The sequence below is a fragment of the Artemia sp. Qi Xiang Cuo genome, chromosome 16 (genome assembly GCF_049724085.1).
Source record: "Artemia sp. Qi Xiang Cuo chromosome 16, ASM4972408v1, whole genome shotgun sequence".
NCBI lineage: Eukaryota > Metazoa > Arthropoda > Branchiopoda > Anostraca > Artemiidae > Artemia > Artemia sp. Qi Xiang Cuo.
In genome coordinates this window covers 9,147,280-9,165,215 of record NC_142809.1, presented here as the reverse complement: position 1 = coordinate 9,165,215, position 17,936 = coordinate 9,147,280, and the positions used below count along the sequence as shown (strand labels likewise).

Genomic DNA, 17,936 nt, shown 5'->3' with positions numbered 1-17,936 from the left:
CAAATCCTCTGATTAATCTTCATTCAAAACAATTATGGAAAATTTAAGAAATTGTTGTTAATGAAAATTAAAATAAAACAAGTTCTTACTAAGCCAAGTTTAATGAATGGGTATTTAAAAAAAATATTTAGTATGGTCCACTAAGCGTCCTTTAGAGCCCGTGGTTCACATTTATAAAATTCACATATATTGTGTATTATATTAAAAAAAAACCTCTTTTCCATACCATCTAAGAGGTAGAGATTTAGGTAGGTTTTTTTTTAGAGGTTTCGGCAGTTGCTTTTACTCGTTGAGATTAGTCAAAAATTACTTGTAAATAGTGCAAGCAAGTGAGAAACTAGTAGCCAACTTACTAATTGTCTACTAGAGCCACTAATCCTCTCTTTGATTTTTATTAATTATATTTACTCAAATTTAATATACATTTTGAAAAAGTATCGAGTATCTTCCGCTAAATTTCCCAGAGCCTGAGTTTCCCCATATGAAGTAACTTTAAGGGGCAGGTTTATTTCTAAAATAATTTAAATAAAACACGTTACAATCAGTGTAATTTTAGTAAGACATTCCAGTGTTCGAAATGTTTTAGATATTTTAAATGGCGGATCCGTAATATATACCAAAATATTTTGAGCCTTATAGCAGTAAGATTTTTGAATGTATATTAAAAGTCCTGCTCACTAACAGAGCATTGGGTATCATCCATGGGCGCTCATATAGGATGCAGAGGGTGGCTCAAATCCCCCTTGCTGAATGATGCTGCCTTATATTTTATAGTTTTGATATGAGATTTTTAGTATTCAGCATTGGAAGCTACAATTAGACCAGGTAGGCCCCCCTCCTGAAATTCAGCTTATGGGCGCTCATGGTATCATCCACTAAGCATACATCAAAACCCCATTTAGAAGTAATAAAAATTAGCATTGTTAGCAACAATTCATGTTAGTATTTGTATCCTAAACGTTGTGCTTAATATAGCTTGAAAGGTATACAGGTATGTTTGTTATACCTATAATGCTGATTGCATGATCTTCATTGATGATTGATGAGAATGCATGTTTGTGTCCTTACAAAATAGAAAATAATTCTTAAAAATCAGGAAAGGCTTTTAAAACAAATAAAATACTTCTTAAAAAACACAAATGTTTTTACAGAAGTGTTCATACAAAATAAGTCAGTAGAAAGGCATCAATATATATCACGAGTGATTGCGTAATATGCCTTACCAGGGTCATTCATCTATTACCTGGAACGGTACATTGGCTTAGCAGACGGGTTTCTGCAATGTGTTATGGGCTTCCTTGAAAAAATACCAGTTTAAAAAAAAAAAAAAAAATAAATAAATAAACATGTATCCATGATCTTTCTTCTGGCAAAAAATAAAAAATCCAATCAAAACTGGTCAAACGTGTTAATAACCTGTAAGTTATAGCTATCTGATAACTCGTTCAGTGTCGCATTTATTATTTGTGGTATCAATGGTATTTCATTTGCGTAAAGCTATCTCGATTTGCCAAAACTTTTATCGTTCACATAAAACTAACTCAATTTGCAAAAATGATATTCCATTTGTGTAACTCTGCTCTGAATGTCCTTAATGAGGATATAAATAATATAGAATGACATTGTGACTTGACCTAGCTTTACCTCTTCGATGTGGTCTGTATAATACACAAGTAACGTTTGAAAAGTATTGTCATACAGGGGTTTAGTTTAAGAGGTCTCACTTGCACGAGGGTTCAGATACATGGGGGTTCACTTGCTTGGGGTTCAGTTACACGGGGATTCAGTTACAATGGAACCAACACAAAAACAATGGGGGCACACACAAAAGCCAAATTAGCCCAGTGGCCTATGAGAAATCATGGGTTGCATGGAGGGTTGAGTTGCATGAGGGTTCAGTTGAAGGGGGTACAGTTACACGGGGGTTTAGTTAAATTGGGTTGAGTTGCACGAGGGTTCAGTAGCACGAGAGTTCAGTAGCACGGGGGTTCAGTTGTATAGGGTTTTGGTTATATAAGGGTTCAGTTACATGGAGGGTATAGTGACATTTTAAAAGATGATTTTAGAAGAGGATTTGAAGGTGAAACTCTGTGGTCGTTATAATACACAAGTTCCATTTGATCAGTGTTGTGAGGTCTCCTACCACAACCCCAAAGGGTTCCGATCCCCCCACCCCAACCCCCAAGGAAGCCCCCGGGCCTCAAAGGTTCTCCGGGCTCCCCAAGGGCCCCCCGGCGCCCCACTCGCACCTGCGCCCCCCTTTTTATACTTTTTAAGGCTTTATTATATATTTTCAGAACAAATTATTATTTTAGGGAATTATTTCGGTGAAACAGTTAGAGACATTTTAAAAGATGATTTAAAAGATGATTTTAGAAGAGGATTTGAGGGTGAAACTCTGTGGTCGTTATAATAGACAAGTTCCAATTGAACAGTGTTGTGAGGTCGCCTACCTCAACCCCAAAGGGCTCCGATCCCCCCACCCCAACCCCGAAGGAAGCCCCCGGTCCACAAAGGTTCTACGGGCTCCCAAAAGGCCCCCCGCACCCCACAGGCTCCGGAGCCCCCATTATAATACTTTTTAAGGCTTTATTATATCTTTTCAGAACAAATTATTATTTTAGGGAATTATTTCAGTGAAACAGTTAGAGACACTTTAAAAGATGATTTAAAAAGGATTTTAGAAGAGGATTTGAGGGTGAAACTCTGTGGTCGTTATAATAGACAAGTTCCATTTGAACAGTGTTGTGAGGTCCCCTACCTAAACCCCAAAGGGCTCCGATCCCCCCATTGCAACCCCGAAGGAACCCCCAACCCCAAAGGGTTCCGATCCCCCAACCCCAACCCGGAAGGAAGCCACCGGTCCTCAAAGGTCCCCAAAGCTCCCAAAGGACCACCCAGCCCTCATGGGCCCCCTCAGACCCTCAAAGGCCCTCCCCGGGCTCCCGTCTTTCGTAGGTGAATGTTGTCTGAAACTTATGTTTTAGGGTGTATGGGTTGCTATTTTTGACTTTTCGGAGTTGGATTTCTTGGTCTTTCATAGGTATGTGTTGTCTGAAACCTATGATTTGGGATGGGTGGTTTGCTATTTTTGACTTTTCTGAGCTGAATTTCTTACCCTTTCATAGGTGTGTATTGTCAGAAAATTATGATTTGGGATGTGCAGTTTGCTAGTTGGACTTTTCAGAGCTAGATTTCTTAGTCTTTCGTTGGTGTGTGTTGTCTGAAATCTATGATTTGGGATGTGTGGGTTGCTATTTTTTTACTTTTCTGAGCTGGATTTCTTAGCCTTTCATAGGTGTGTATATTTTCTTGATAAAACATAGCAGTGACTACATCAGACGGTTTTATAGTGCAGTGAGTTGTTACTAGTAGTAGTATTTTCTTGTTTTTTGCAAGCCATTCATACTATACCTTAAATGCATTCAGATATTTTCTTGATAAAATATAGCCGTGACTACATCAGATTGTTTTTTTGTGCATTGAGTTGTTACTAGTAATAGTATTTTCATGTTTTTTGCAAGCCATTCATACTATACCTTAAATGCATTCAGAAATTTTCTTGATAAAACATAGCCGTGACTACATCAGATGGTTTTTTTTTTTTGACTTTTCGGAGTTGGATTTCTTAGTCTTTCATAGGTATGTGTTGTCTGAAACCTTTGATTTTGGATGAGTGGTTTGCTATTTTCGACTTTTCTGAGCTGGATTTCTTACCCTTTCATAGGTGTGTGTTGTCAGAAAATTATGATTTGGGATGTTTAGTTTGCTAGTTGGACTTTTCAGAGCCAGATTTCTTAGTCTTTCGTTGAAGTGTGTTGTCTGAAATCTATGATTTGGGATGTGTGGGTTGCTATTTTTTTACTTTTCTGTGCTGAATTTCTTAGCGTTTCATAGGTGTGTATGATATTTTCTTGATAAAACATAGCAGTGAATACATCAGATGGTTTTGTAGTGCAGTGAGTTGTTACTAGTAGTAGTATTTTCGTGTTTTTTGCAAGCCATTCATACTATACCTTAAATGCATTCCGATATTTTCTTGATAAAACATAGCCGTGACTACATCAGATGGTTTTGTAGTGCAGTGAGTTATTACTAGTAGTGGTATTTTCGTGTTTTTTGCAAGCCATTCATACTACACCTTAAATTCATTCAGATATTTGCTTGATAAAACATAGCCGTGACTACATCAGATGGTTTTGTAGTGCAGTGAGTTGTTACTAGTAGTAGTATTTTCCTGTTTTTTGCAACCCATTTATACTATACCTTAAATACTTGATCAAACATAAACGTGACTACATCAGATGGTTTTGTAGTGCAGTGAGTTGTTACTAGTAGTAGTATTTTCGTGTTTTTTGCAACCCATTCATGCTATACCTTAAATGCATTCAGATATGTTCTTGATAAAACATAGCTGTGACTACATCAGATGGTTTTGTAGTGCAGTGAGTTGTTACTAGTATTAGTATTTTCGTGTTTTTTGACATAGTCGTGATCACATCAGATGGTTTTGTAGTTAAGTGAGTTGTTACTAGTAGTATTATTTTCGTGTTTTTTTGAAAGCCATTCATACTATGCCTTAAATGCATTCAGATATTTTCTTGATCAAACATAGCCGTGACTACATAAGATGGTTTTGTAGTGCAGTGAGTTGTTACTATTAGTAGTATTTTCGTGTTTTTTGCAAGACATTCATACTATACCTTAAATGCATTCAGATATTTTCTTGATCAAACATAGTCGTGACTACATCAGATGGTATTGTTCTCAAAGAGATGACAAAATTTAAAATATTGTTCCAAATTTTTCATATAAGACAGAAAAAGTTATACTTTGATATAATTCTAAATTTTCTTAAATTCAATTCCGACCTTTCTCAAAGAAATGAAAAAATTTAAAGTTTTATTCCAAATACTTTACAGGAAAAGAAAAGTTGAACTTCGATTCCGAATTTTATCAATGAAAATGAAATAAGTTATTGATCAAGTCTATTTTCCTAAAATAATATAAAATTTTCCACTTCAATTCAGATTTTTCTCAAAGAGATGAAAAAATTTACAGTTCTGTTCCAAATATTTTCCCGGAAGAAGAAAAGTTCAACTTCGATTCTGAATTTTCGGACCTATCAGTTTTAAATTCATTCTCAAGGAGATGAAAAAATTTAAAGTTCTGTTCCAAATATTTTCCCGGAAAAGAAAAGTTCAACTTCGATTCTGAATTTTCTCAATGAAAAATGAAATAAGTTATTGATCAACTCTATTTTCATAAAATAATATAAAATTTTCCACTACAATTCAGATTTTTCTCAAAGAGATTACAAAATTTAAAATATTGTTTCAAATTTTTCATAGAAGATAGAAAAAGTTATACTTTGATATAATTCTAAATTTTCTTAAATTCAATTCCGACCTTTCTCAAAGAGATTAAAAAATTTAAAGTTTTATTCCGAATATTTTTCCAGAAAAGAAAATTTCAACTTCGATTCTGAATTTTCTCAATGTAAATGAAATCAGTTATTGATCAACTCTATTTGTCTAAAATAATATAAAATTCTAGATTTCGATTCATATTTTTTTCAAAGAGATGAAAAAATTTAAAGTTCTGTTCCAAATATTTTCCCGGAAGAAGAAAAGTTCAACTTCGATTTTGAATTTTCTTAATGAAAATGAAATAAGTTATTGATCAATTCTATTTTCCCAAAATAATATCAAAATTTTCCACTTCAGTTCAGATTTTTCTCAAAGAGATGAAAAAATTTAAGCTAAGAAATCCAGCTCAGAAAAGTAAAAAATAGCAACCCACACATCCCAAATCATAGGTTTCAGAAACCACACATCAATGAAAGACTGAAAAATCCTATCTCTAAAATGCTTAAATAGTAAATTACACCTCACAAATCATAATCTTCTGATAATATACAGCTATTAAAGGGTATAAGAGTCAGCTCAGAACATTCAAAATAGCATACCACACATCCCAAATTGTGGATTTCGGGCAACCTCCACCTATGAAAGACCAAAAAATCCAACTCCGAAAAGTCAAAAATAGCAACCCATACACCCTAAAACATGAGTTTCAGACAACAGTCACCTACAACAGACAGGAGCCCGGGGAGAGTCTTTGTGGGTCTGCGAGGGCCCAGGAGGGCTGGGTGGTGCTTTGGGAGCTTCGGGGACCTTTGAGGACCAAGGGCTTCCTTCTGGGTTGGGGTAGGGGGGTCGGAACCCTTTGGGGTTGGGGGTCCCTTCGGGGTTGGGGTGGGGGGATCTGAGCCCTTTGGGGTTGAGGTAGGGGACCTCACAACACTGTTCAAATGTAACTTGTCTATTATAACGACCACAGAGTTTCACCCTCAAATCCTCTTCTAAAATCCTCTTTTAAATCATCTTTTAAAATGTCTCTAACTCTTTCACCGAAATAATTCCCTAAAATAATAATTTGTTCTGAAAAGATATAATAAAGCCTTAAAAAGTATTATAATGGGGGCTCTGGAGCCTTTGGGGTGCCGGGGGCCTTTTGGGAGCCGGGAGAACCTTTGTGGACGGGGGACTTCGTTCGGGGTTGGGGTGGGGGATCTGAGCCCTTTGGGGTTGAGGTAGGGGACCTCACAACACTGTTCAAATGGAACTTGTCTATTATAACGACCACAGAGTTTCACCCTCAAATCCTCTTCTAAAATCATCTTTTAAATCATCTTTTAAAATGTCTCTAACTGTTTCACCGAAATAATTCCCTAAAATAATAATTTGTTCTGAAAAGATATAATAAAGCCTTAAAAAGTATTATAATGGGGGCTCAGGAGCCTTTGGGGTGCCGGGGGCCCTTTGGGAGCCCAGAGAAACTTTGAGGACCGGGGACTTCCTTCGGGGTTGGGGTGGGGGGATCGGAACCCTTTGGGGTTGTGGTAGGAGACCTCACAACACTGATCAAATGGAACTTGTGTATTATAACGACCACAGAGTTTCACCTTCAAATTCTCTTCTAAAATCACCTTTTAAATCATCTTTTAAATTGTCACTATACCATCCATGTAACTGAACACTTGTATAACCGGAACCCTATACAACTGAACCCCCGTGCTAATGAACTCTCGTGCTACTGAACCCTCGTGCACCTCAACCCAATTTAATTAACCCCCCGTGTAACTGTCCCCCCGGTACCTGAACCATCATGCAACTCAACCCTCCATGCAACCCATGATTTCTCATAGGCCACTGGGCTAATTTGTCTTTTGTGTGTGCCCCCATTGTTTTTGTGTTTGTTCCATTGTAACTGAATCCCCGTGTAACTGAACCCCAAGCAAGTGAACCCCCATGTATCTGAACCCTCGTGCAAGTGAGACCTCTTTAACTAAACCCCTGTATGACAATACTTTTCAAACGTTACTTGTGTATTATACAGACCACATCGAAGAGGTAAAGCTAGGTCAAGTCACAATGTCATTTTACATTATTTATTTCCTCATTAAGGACATTCAGAGCAGAGTTACACAAATGGAATATCATTTTTGCAAATTGAGTTAGTTTAATGTGAACGATAAAAGTTTTGGCAAATCGAGATAGCTTTACGCAAATGAAATACCATTGATACCACAAATAATACATGCGATACTGAACGAGTTATCAGGTAGCTATAACCTACTGCTTATTAACACGTTTGACCAGTTTTGATTGGAATTTGTATTTTTTGCCAGAAGAAAGATCATGGATACATGTTTATTTATTTATTTTTTTTTTTTAAACTGGTATTTTTTTCAAGGAAGCCCATAACACATTGCAGAAACCCGTCTGCTAAGCCAATGTACCGTTCCTAGTAATAGATGAATGACCCTGGTAAGGCATATTACGCAATCACTCGTGATATATATTGATGCCTTACTACTTTAGTATTATAAAAATACATCCACTAAGGCTACATCTTCTTTCTTAAGAAAATGAAAATAGATTCTTAAACAAGCTTCTTTTGGCTACCGAACGCACTTTTTCACATTCAGAATATATTGTACAAAATACACAATAAAACATTCACATATAATTCAAGACAAAATAAATAATTTGATTTTCTTGTGGAAAGTGCAAGTACATATATATATATATATATATATATATATATATATATATATATATATATATATATATATATATATATATATATATATATATATATATATATATATATATATATATATATATATATATATATATATATATATATATATATATATATATATATATATTTATTTATGCCCCCTTACAATGGAGAAATGGAGAAAAAAAAGCGGAGTACAAAATGAAACAAAAAAAGAAGAAAAACATGTTCAACACTAAAAATTAAATACAGGTATTTCATTCACTGAAACAGTTGAGTCAGCGGTGAGTCGTAGAGTTTACTGAGGGATCGTCTTGAGGCTCTCCGTTCTAGATCAATCACCTTGGTTGACGGATCAAGGATTCCATATATGGATGAGATCTCCGTGTTAGAAAATCTCAGTGGAAGTCTCAGCAAAAATTTTGCAAATCTGTAGTACGTGGTTCGTATTTTTCGACGCTCGGTGAGGGACAACATTTCCCACAAGGGTGATATGTACCAGATGGCAGGAGAGACGACGGCATTGAATAGTCTTGACTTAATAAAATCGATTAAATGACCACTTGCATTTGACGGCTTTTCCATATGCTGAGCGGATAGATTTAAAGACTGATTCGGTATACAAGCCTCTAGTTGACCTAGACGTCTGACCGTGCGTGATACTAAGGTATTTTAGGGAATGGGACTGCTGGATTCCGATACCGTCAAGGACAAGTTTGGAATTGGTTGAGTTGGTGCCGCTAAAAACAATAAATTCGGTTTTCTCTATGTTGACTCGTAGACCTATTCTTCTGTATAGGGTCACTAAGAGATGAAGATTCTCCTGTAGACCCCTCAGCGTGCTGCTTAGGAGCAACAGGTCATCTGCATAAGAAATGAAACTTAGATCCAAGCCCTCCAAAAAGAAGGTCCCACGAACGAATCTAGTTACAGAGTAAATCGCAGAATTAAAGATGATAGGGCTTAGAGCAGATCCTTGCCGAACTCCTTTGAAGAGCCGAATGGGTTCAGAAAGCTTTTATATATATATGTATGTATATATATATATATATATATATATATATATATATATATATATATATATATATATATATATATATATATATATATATATATATATATATATATATATATATATATATATATATATATATATATATATATATTTTTATATATATATATATATATATATATATATATATATATATATATATATATATATGTACATATATATATATATTCTACCTTTTGTTTGTGCTTATGATGGAAAGGCAATGTGGTCTTTAATAATTTATATGAGCTTTATTGTATATTTTTTAAGAATAATTTTTGATTTCACAAGAACCATTTTGGGTTTTGAAAGAAAAAATTAAATAAAAAAACAAGTTTTTTAAACTGAAAGTAAGGAGCGACATTAAAACTTAAAACGAACAGAAATTATTCCGTATATGAAAGGGGCTGTCCCCTTCTCAACGCTTCGCTCTTTACGCTAAAGTTTTTTATTGTTTTAAAAAATAAAGTTGTGAGACAGAGTCAAATTTTAGCGTAAAGAGCGAGGTGTTGAGGAGGGGACAGCCCCTTTTATATACGGAATAATTTCATTTCGTTTTAAGTTTTAATGTTGCTCCTTACTTTCAGTTTAAAAAAACTTGTTTTTTTATTTATTTCTGATCGTTTTTTAGTTAATGCAGCTTTTATTTTGGCCCACCGTCATTGAATAAGTAAACGAAATTTGCATAAAAATTTTCTTTTCTTTTGCTAAATGGATGTCTCTAAATTTGTTTATGACGTAATTTACAAATTAACTTACTTAACTAACTTCTATATTCGTATATTTTTCTTCTGGCAAAAAATACAAAGTTGCAGATATTTGCAGATATGAGCTTGAAACCTATTTAATAGGGTTTTCTGATACGCTGAATCTGACGGTGTGATTTTCATTAAAATTCATTCACTTGTAGGGGATGTTTCCTCCCTCTTTAAAAAATCAGGTAAATTTGTTTTTTTTTATTACGTATATGTTATTACGTATATGAGGGGGTTCTCCCCTTAGTCAATACCACGCTCTTTACGTTAAAAGTTAAAAAAAATTTTTATTCACAAACCCCTGAATCACAAAGTCCGTTTAATTAGAATATATATCTATTTTTAAAGCACTAAAAAAAAAATGTAGCGTAAGGAGCGGGGTATTGACTTGGGGGAGAACCCCCTCATATACGTTATAATTTCTGTTCGTTTTAAGTTCTAATGTTGCTTCTTATTTTCAGTTGAAAAAAACTTGTTTTTTTTTAATTTAATTTTTGAACGTTTTTTAAATAATGCTTGGAAATCCGGCACCCCCTTCATAGAAATGTCCCTTACCCCAAAGAAATATCCCCCACTGAGAGATTCTCCCGAGTAACCCCCTCCTCCAGCCCCACCCTCCAGAAAAAAATCCTTCCTGAAAATGTCTGTATATTTCCCAATAACCAATAAATAATGTTGGCAAGTCCGGCGCACCCTTCATGGCAATTTCCCTTCCCCCATGAAAAACTTCCTTCATGGACAGATCCTCCAACATAACCCCCGACCCACCCCCCCCACTACCAGAAAAAAAACCTCCTCAAAACTTCTGTATACTTTCCAATAACCAATACTATATGTTAACATTGGGTAAAGTTCTTAACTTTTAGCCCTCCCCCCGGGGATTTGGGGGGATTAATTCATCCTAAAAGACATAGTTATCATATTTTCGACCATGCTGAACGAAATGGCTATCTCAAAATTTTGATCGGGTGGCTTTGGGAAAAAAATGAGCGTAGGAGGGGGCCTAGTTGCCCTCCACTGTTTTGTCACTTAACAAGGGCACTAGAACTTTTAATTTCCGTTCCAATGAGCCCTCCCACGATATTCTAGGACCACTGGGTCGATACGATCACCCCTGGGGGAAAAAAACAACAAAAAAACAAATGAACACGCATCCGTGATCTTTTCATCTTGCAAAAAATACAAAATTCCACGTTTTCGCAGATAAGTGCTTGGAACCTCTACAGTTGAGTTTTCTGGTACGCTGAATCTAATGGTGTGATTTTCATTAAGGTTCTATAACTTTTAGTGGGTCTTTCCCCCTTTTTTTGAAAACCAGCCAAATTTTCTCAGGCGCGTAACTTTTGATGGGTAAAATTAAACTTGATGAAACTTATATATCTGAAATCAGAATTAAAACTTGATTCTTTTGATATATCTATTGGTATATCAACTTGATGAAAGTTATATATTTGAAATCAGCATTGAAATCTGATTCTTTTGATGGATCTATAGGTATCAAAAACCCGTTTTCTAGAGTTTCGGTTACCATTGAGCCGGGTCGCTCCTTACTTAGAGTTCGTTACCACGAACTGTTTGAAAGTTTGTATTTTGTATAAACTATTTTGTATTTGGCAAGAGCTAATTTCTATTTTATAGGAACAATTTTGTATTTCATAACAACTGGTTTCTAGACACTATTTTGAAACTTTGTAACAATTACTTTTTTGTTAAAGTTATTTTGTGTATTTATCATATTTTGTATGTTCTAAGAACTATTTTATGTTCTGTAATAGCCTTTTGGATTTTGTAAGAAATATTTTGTATTTTTACAACTTTTCTATATTTTAATAGAACTTTTTGTATTTTGGAACTAGTTTGTATTTTATAACTATATTGAATGTCTTTACTTTGGTATTTACTTTGGTATTTACTACACCTTCTTTTTTAAGAAAATGAAAGTGGATTCTTGAACAGGCTTCTTTTGGCTACCAAACACAGATGTTTATATTCAGAATATATTCTACAAAATACACAATAAAACAATTCACATACAATTCAAGACAAAATACTTAATTTAATTGGCTTGTGGAAAGTGCAAGTACTCGAGATGCCTGTTCCCGACCTGGCCTGATGGTCGGCTAGTACCAATAAGGCTATTCCTGCTGGCTCAAGCTCTCTTCTGCACAAGTTTAAAATTAACGTAATAAACACAAAGTTAATCCACAAAATAAAAAATAGTTCATACAAAATACAAAACAGTTTTTACAAAACAAGCAAAAATTCATATAAAATACAATTATTACTAACAAAAGTAAATCTTGCTCTTACAGAATATATAAAAGATCTAACAACATACAAACTAATTATTACACAACAAAATAAAAATTAAAAAATACAAAATAGTTCTTATAATTATAATATACCTCATATATAATTCAAATATTACTCTTAATGAAAATAAAATAGCTCTTAAAAAATACAAAATAATAACAAAAAATGCAAAATGGTTCTTAGAAATCCAAATAGTACGTAAAAAAGTAGATATAGCTCTTACAGAATATATAAAAGACCTACAAACATCCAAAACAGTTCTTACAAAACAAAAATAGCTATTATATAAAACAAAATAGTTCTGACAATTACGAAATATCTCATACAAAAGTCAAATAATGAACTTATTGAACATAAATGGTTCTTATAAAATACAAGACAGTTACAAAAAATGCAAAATGATTCTCAGAAAATATAAAATATTACTTACAAAATGCAAAGTACTTCTTACAAAACAGCAAAGTTCTTACAAAATGCAAAACAATTGTAGCAAAATTCAATATAATTCTTAAAAAATATAAAAATATCTTACAAAGTCTAATATAGTTCATATAAAATGGTTTACATTAAATAAAATATAGGTCATACAAATACAAAATAGTTCTTACAAATTAAAAAATATTACCTACAAAATCGAATATACTTTAAAAAGAACACAAAGTAATTCCTACAAAATAGTTCTCACAAAGAAAGATAATCTTTATAAAACACAAATAGTACCTAAGACATTCAATATTATTATAAAATACAAAATAGTTTTAACAAAATACAAAAAATACAAAAATAATACACAATATATAAAATATACAATAATACAAAAATTTTATGTAAACAAAATATTTCCTAAAAAACCCAAAATGCTATTACAGAACATAAAATAGTTCTTAGAAACTATAAAAAATATTATCTTTATACAAAATAGCTTTAACTAAACACAAGATACTTCTTAAAAAGTTTAAAAAAAGTGTTTAAAAACCAAATCTTACGAAATACCAAATTGTTCCTGCAAAATAGAAAATAGCTCTTACCAAATACAAAACAGGTTTTTACAAATCGTGGAAGGGCTCATTGGAACGGAAATTAAAAGTTCTAGTGCCCTTTTTAAGTGACCAAAAAATGGAGGGCTGCTAGGCCCCCTCCCACGCTCATTTTTTTCCAAAGTCACCCGATCAAAATTTTTGAGATAGCCATTTTGTTCAGCATGGTCGAAAATATGATAACTATGTCTATTAGGATGACATAATTCCCCGAAGTCCCCGGGGGAGGGCTGAAAGTTATGAACTTTACCCAATTTTAACATATAGTATTCGTTATTGGGAAGTATACAGACGTTTTCAGGGGGGATTTTTTCTGGTAGGTGGGGGGAGGGGTCGGGGGTTATATGGCAGGATCTTTCCATGAAGGAAGTGTTCGTGCGGGACAAGACAGGGCTATGAACGGGGTGAAGGATTTACCTGCGTTGTAAAAGAAAGAGATCAGAAATTAATAAAAAAAACATGTGTTTTAACTGAAAATGAGGAAGAAGATTAAAAATTAAAACGAACAGAAAAAAATATGTATGTGATTGAGCTTACCCCCTAGTCGATTCCTCACTCTTTAAGCCAAAGATTTTCTAGTACTTTCATAAGAGCTATTTATTCTAATTAACGGCCTTTGTGATAAAGGGGTCATTTTTAAAGAATTGGAACAAAGCTTGAACTTTAGCTTAAAGAGCAAGGTATTGACTAGGGGGCAAACCCCCTAATATACGTATTAAAACCTATGAAAATAGAAGTTCGTTACGTAAGTTAATTCGTAAGTTACCTATATTTATTACTAATAAAAACGTTCGTAAATAAAATTAAACAAGTTTTGAGAGAGCCATTTAACCAAATAAAAGTAAAATTAATATGCAAATTTTGTTTTAATTATTCATGTATGGTGAGTTAAAATCAAAACCTGCATTAATTCAAAAGCGTTCAAAAAGTAAATAAAAAAAACAAGTTTTTTTTAACTGAAAGTAAGGAACGACGTTAAAACTTAAAACAAACAGAAATTATTCCGCATATGAAAGGGGCTGTCCCCTCCTCAACGCCTCACTCTTTACGATAAAGTTGGACTTTCTCACAGCTCTATTTTTTTTAAACAATAAAAACTTTAGCGCAAGGAGCGAGGCGTTGAGGAGGGGACAGCCCCTTTCATATACGGAATAATTTCTGTTCGTTTTAAGTTTTAACGTCGTTCCTTACTTTCAGTTAAAATTTTTTTTTTTTTTATTTCATAACTTACAAGAGCGAAAATTTCACTTGTAAAAAAAAAAATCACCAGCGCCATCTAACGTTTGACGCTTCTTGGCATTTTTTCAGTGTAATAATAAGGCAAAATTAGTGTGTTTGTGAAACTAATGTAGTAATAAGTGTCCGATCTAAGTTTCAGAAGAAAATTACGAAGCTTGAGAAAATGCCAAGAAACGACAAGTTTTAAGATGGCACTGGTGTTATTTAAACTATAGCAGCAGTTCTCACCCTTATAAGTTGCCAATGTACTTTGGCTTTGGAACAGGATTGAAGGTGGGGTTAGATACAAGATACAAGAAACCAGATAAGTCAGATCAATCAGGCATGTTGAATCCATGAAAATGATCTTATGAATGTCAACCTGACAGAAGATTTGACAATGATGTCTTCTGAATTACCAAAGCCAAAATAAATAAGAAAATCATATAAAATCAGAGTGACTAACCAAGGAACATACAAGACTGAAGAAAAAAAGCGGTATAATTGATGACAAATTTGAAAATTAAAAACTGCCAGCCATCCTATCCAGCGTCTGCAAAAAGAAGGCAAAAGCGAATGTCCCTGTAAAACTGAACAAAAACTAGCAATATTTTTCATTTTTAAGGGATTATTGTCAGTGCAAAATTTTTTAAATTACATTCAACTTAAAGACTTTCGAAAATTGTCTTTTGGGAGTATTTAGCGAGTCTTGCATATATCTATTGTTTTCTATTTACAATTGTTCTGGAATGTAGTCTGTAGATATAACTCTTAGGCTTAAAAAATGAACCAGTTACATATGAGACTTGCATAAAATTCATCAAGTTTAAAGTTACCCATCAAAAACTACAGACCTGAGAAAATTTACCGGTTTTCAAAAAAAGGGGGAGAAACACCTCCAGAAAGACAAGCAATCTTAATAAAAATTGCACCATCAAATTCAGTGCAATAAATAAAAAAAAAAAAAAATAACTGGATCTTTCTCAAGCTCCCATCTGCAAAAGCTTGGAATTTTGTGTTTTTTCTAAAAGAAAGATCCCAAATGTGTCTTTTCTTCTTTTTTCCCAGGGATAATTGTATTTAACCAATGGTCCTAGAAGATTGGGAAAGGGTTTATTCAAACGTAAACTAAAAGTCTTAGTACACTTTTTGAATGGCTGAAGAAATTGGAGATCAACTAGCCCTCCTCCCTTGACCCTTCCCCCCCCCCAAGTAATCCAATCAAAATGTTTGAGATAGGTATTTTGTTCAGCATATTTAAAAGATCCAATAGCTATCCCTCTGGGGATGACATGATTCTTCTAAAGGCTCTCGGGAAAGGGCTGTAAGTTACGCAATTTGCTCATTATTTACGTAAAGTATTTGTTAATGGGAAGTATACAAAAATTTCCTGGGCTGGGAGCATTTTTTCACGGGGAGTGAGGGAATTCCTTGAGGTGAACGTTCAAGGGGGAATTTTACACAGAGTACTTTTCCCAAATTTTCATGGGGAATTTTCAGCAAGGATGAAACTGCCTGGTTGAATTTTGTGCGGGAGGAACTTTCCATGCAGGAATTTTTCATGTTCTCAGCATTATTTGAGAAATTATCGGAAAATGAATTTACAAAACAAGTTTTTTCAACCGAAAGTAAGGACCAATAATAATCAACATAAACAATTCTGTATATAAAGGGGGGCTGTACCCTCTTCAATACCTTGCTCTTTGCAATAAAGTTTAACTTTTTGTCCTAATTCCTTAAGAACAACTCCTTAAACAATAGGGCCGTTTAGTTAGAATAAGAAGCTTTTTTAGAGTACTACAAATTTTGGGGTGAAGAGCAAGGTAAGCCTATTGAAGAGGAGGCAGTCCCCCTTTGTATACGAAATAGTTTCTACTTGTTTTAAGTTTTAGTCTTTTATAGTTAAACTTCATTATTTACTACAATATTGGGAATCAAATCCCAATTTTGGAAGGCTAAAAATATACTTAAATTTTGGTGCTTATCCGTTATAGTGACCAAACTCAGAAATGAAGTTAGATTAACACTAATGGAATATAATAAAATATAATGACAATGCAGTACTTTATTAAAAAAAATTAATGAAACTACAGAAGAAACTTATAGAATGCAGGCCACCCAGAACGTATAGATGTCATTAAGAATCACGTTTAAAGGACCTCTGCCTCTTGTGGCAACAACACCATATCCTGGAAAGTCTAATTATCTCTTCTGTAGTCCTTGAGAAACCCCAAATCTTCATTTTAACACCCATGGTGAGACACTATTCTTTATCAATACAGATTGCAAACTAAATGAATACATAGTCAGAAAAAAAACGGTTCTATTTAGATAAAGAACTTGAGTGGAGTCGCTATAACAGATAAGTACCAACTTTTTTTTTTACACAACTGAAATTCATCAAAGGTTACTTTTTAATGTTATATACGAGTGAAAAGGGTCAGGTGTGACGCACCCCCTTTTAAAAGGTGAAATAATGGTAAAGAAGGCTTTATGATAAAACCCTATTAGAAATACTAAAATAATAAACTTTTTCATATCAAAATTTGCCTTAAACAAAAAAAAGAAAGAAGAAAAACTATACCTTTAGATTTGGAAAAACACACTTTACTGCCCCTACCCTCATTTCTTCTATTTTTGAACCCTATTTTCGAAAATAGGGGTATCAGTTCAAAAAGGTGAGTGGTTTTGATGAAAATTACGCAAACGAATTCAGCACAAAAAAACATCTATCCCAGAGGCTTCAAGCCCTTGTTCATAATACCATCAAATGAGAGCTCTGAAATAGTAAATACATTTAAATTTACCGAAATAACTATGTATTAAGCGTTCCACTTCAAGAACCATGCTGGCAAATTCATTTCTGAAATTGATCTCTATTTCCTCCTGATTCCCTGAATACTTTTGGTATTTAATACAATTAGCCGTGGCTATGACCTTGCTGCATGGGCGCCCATAGGCTGAATTTTAAGGGGGGGGGCTACCTGGTCTAAGAGGCACTTCCAGTGCTATATAATTGAAATCTCAAGACAAAATATCATAGGCAGCACGATAGCCCTGCCTAAGTAAAGAGCGATGTGGGCACAATATATTGTTTTGTTTCTTAGACCAGGGCACTTCTTATAGAAACAAATGTCATAGGAACTTCAGAAAAGAGCTCATAGAGGGCAACCAGCTCCCCATCCCCCACGTCAATCACTTCCCCAAACACACCAGATAAAATTTTGAGATAACCATTTTGTTCAGCGTAGTTTAAACGTCCGGAAATTATAACTTTGAGAATGACAACATCCTCCCCCCACAACCCTCAGAGCAAGGGTTGTAAGTTGTGCCCTAGGGGGATATAAGGTGTTTATAGAAAGGATGGTCATATAAACCTCAGAGGGGGGCTCATTTGATTGGTAATCAGAAGTTCTACTGGCCTTTTTAACAGTCAAAAGTGATTGGAGGTCAGCCAGACCCCCCCCCTTTACA

General features: G+C 34.1%; 1 protein-coding gene across 1 annotated transcript in view; it reads right to left on the bottom strand.

Moving 5' to 3' along the window:
• LOC148942543 (glucose-6-phosphate isomerase-like) overlaps nt 1–7,169 on the bottom strand; it is a 50,540-nt gene extending 43,371 nt beyond the window's left edge. The window contains exon 1 of the mRNA XM_089102299.1: nt 7,161–7,169. Within this exon, the coding sequence (XP_088958425.1) occupies nt 7,161–7,169 (9 nt within the window). The remainder of the gene's footprint in view (nt 1–7,160) is intronic.
• Nucleotides 7,170–17,936: the final 10,767 nt, after the last annotated feature.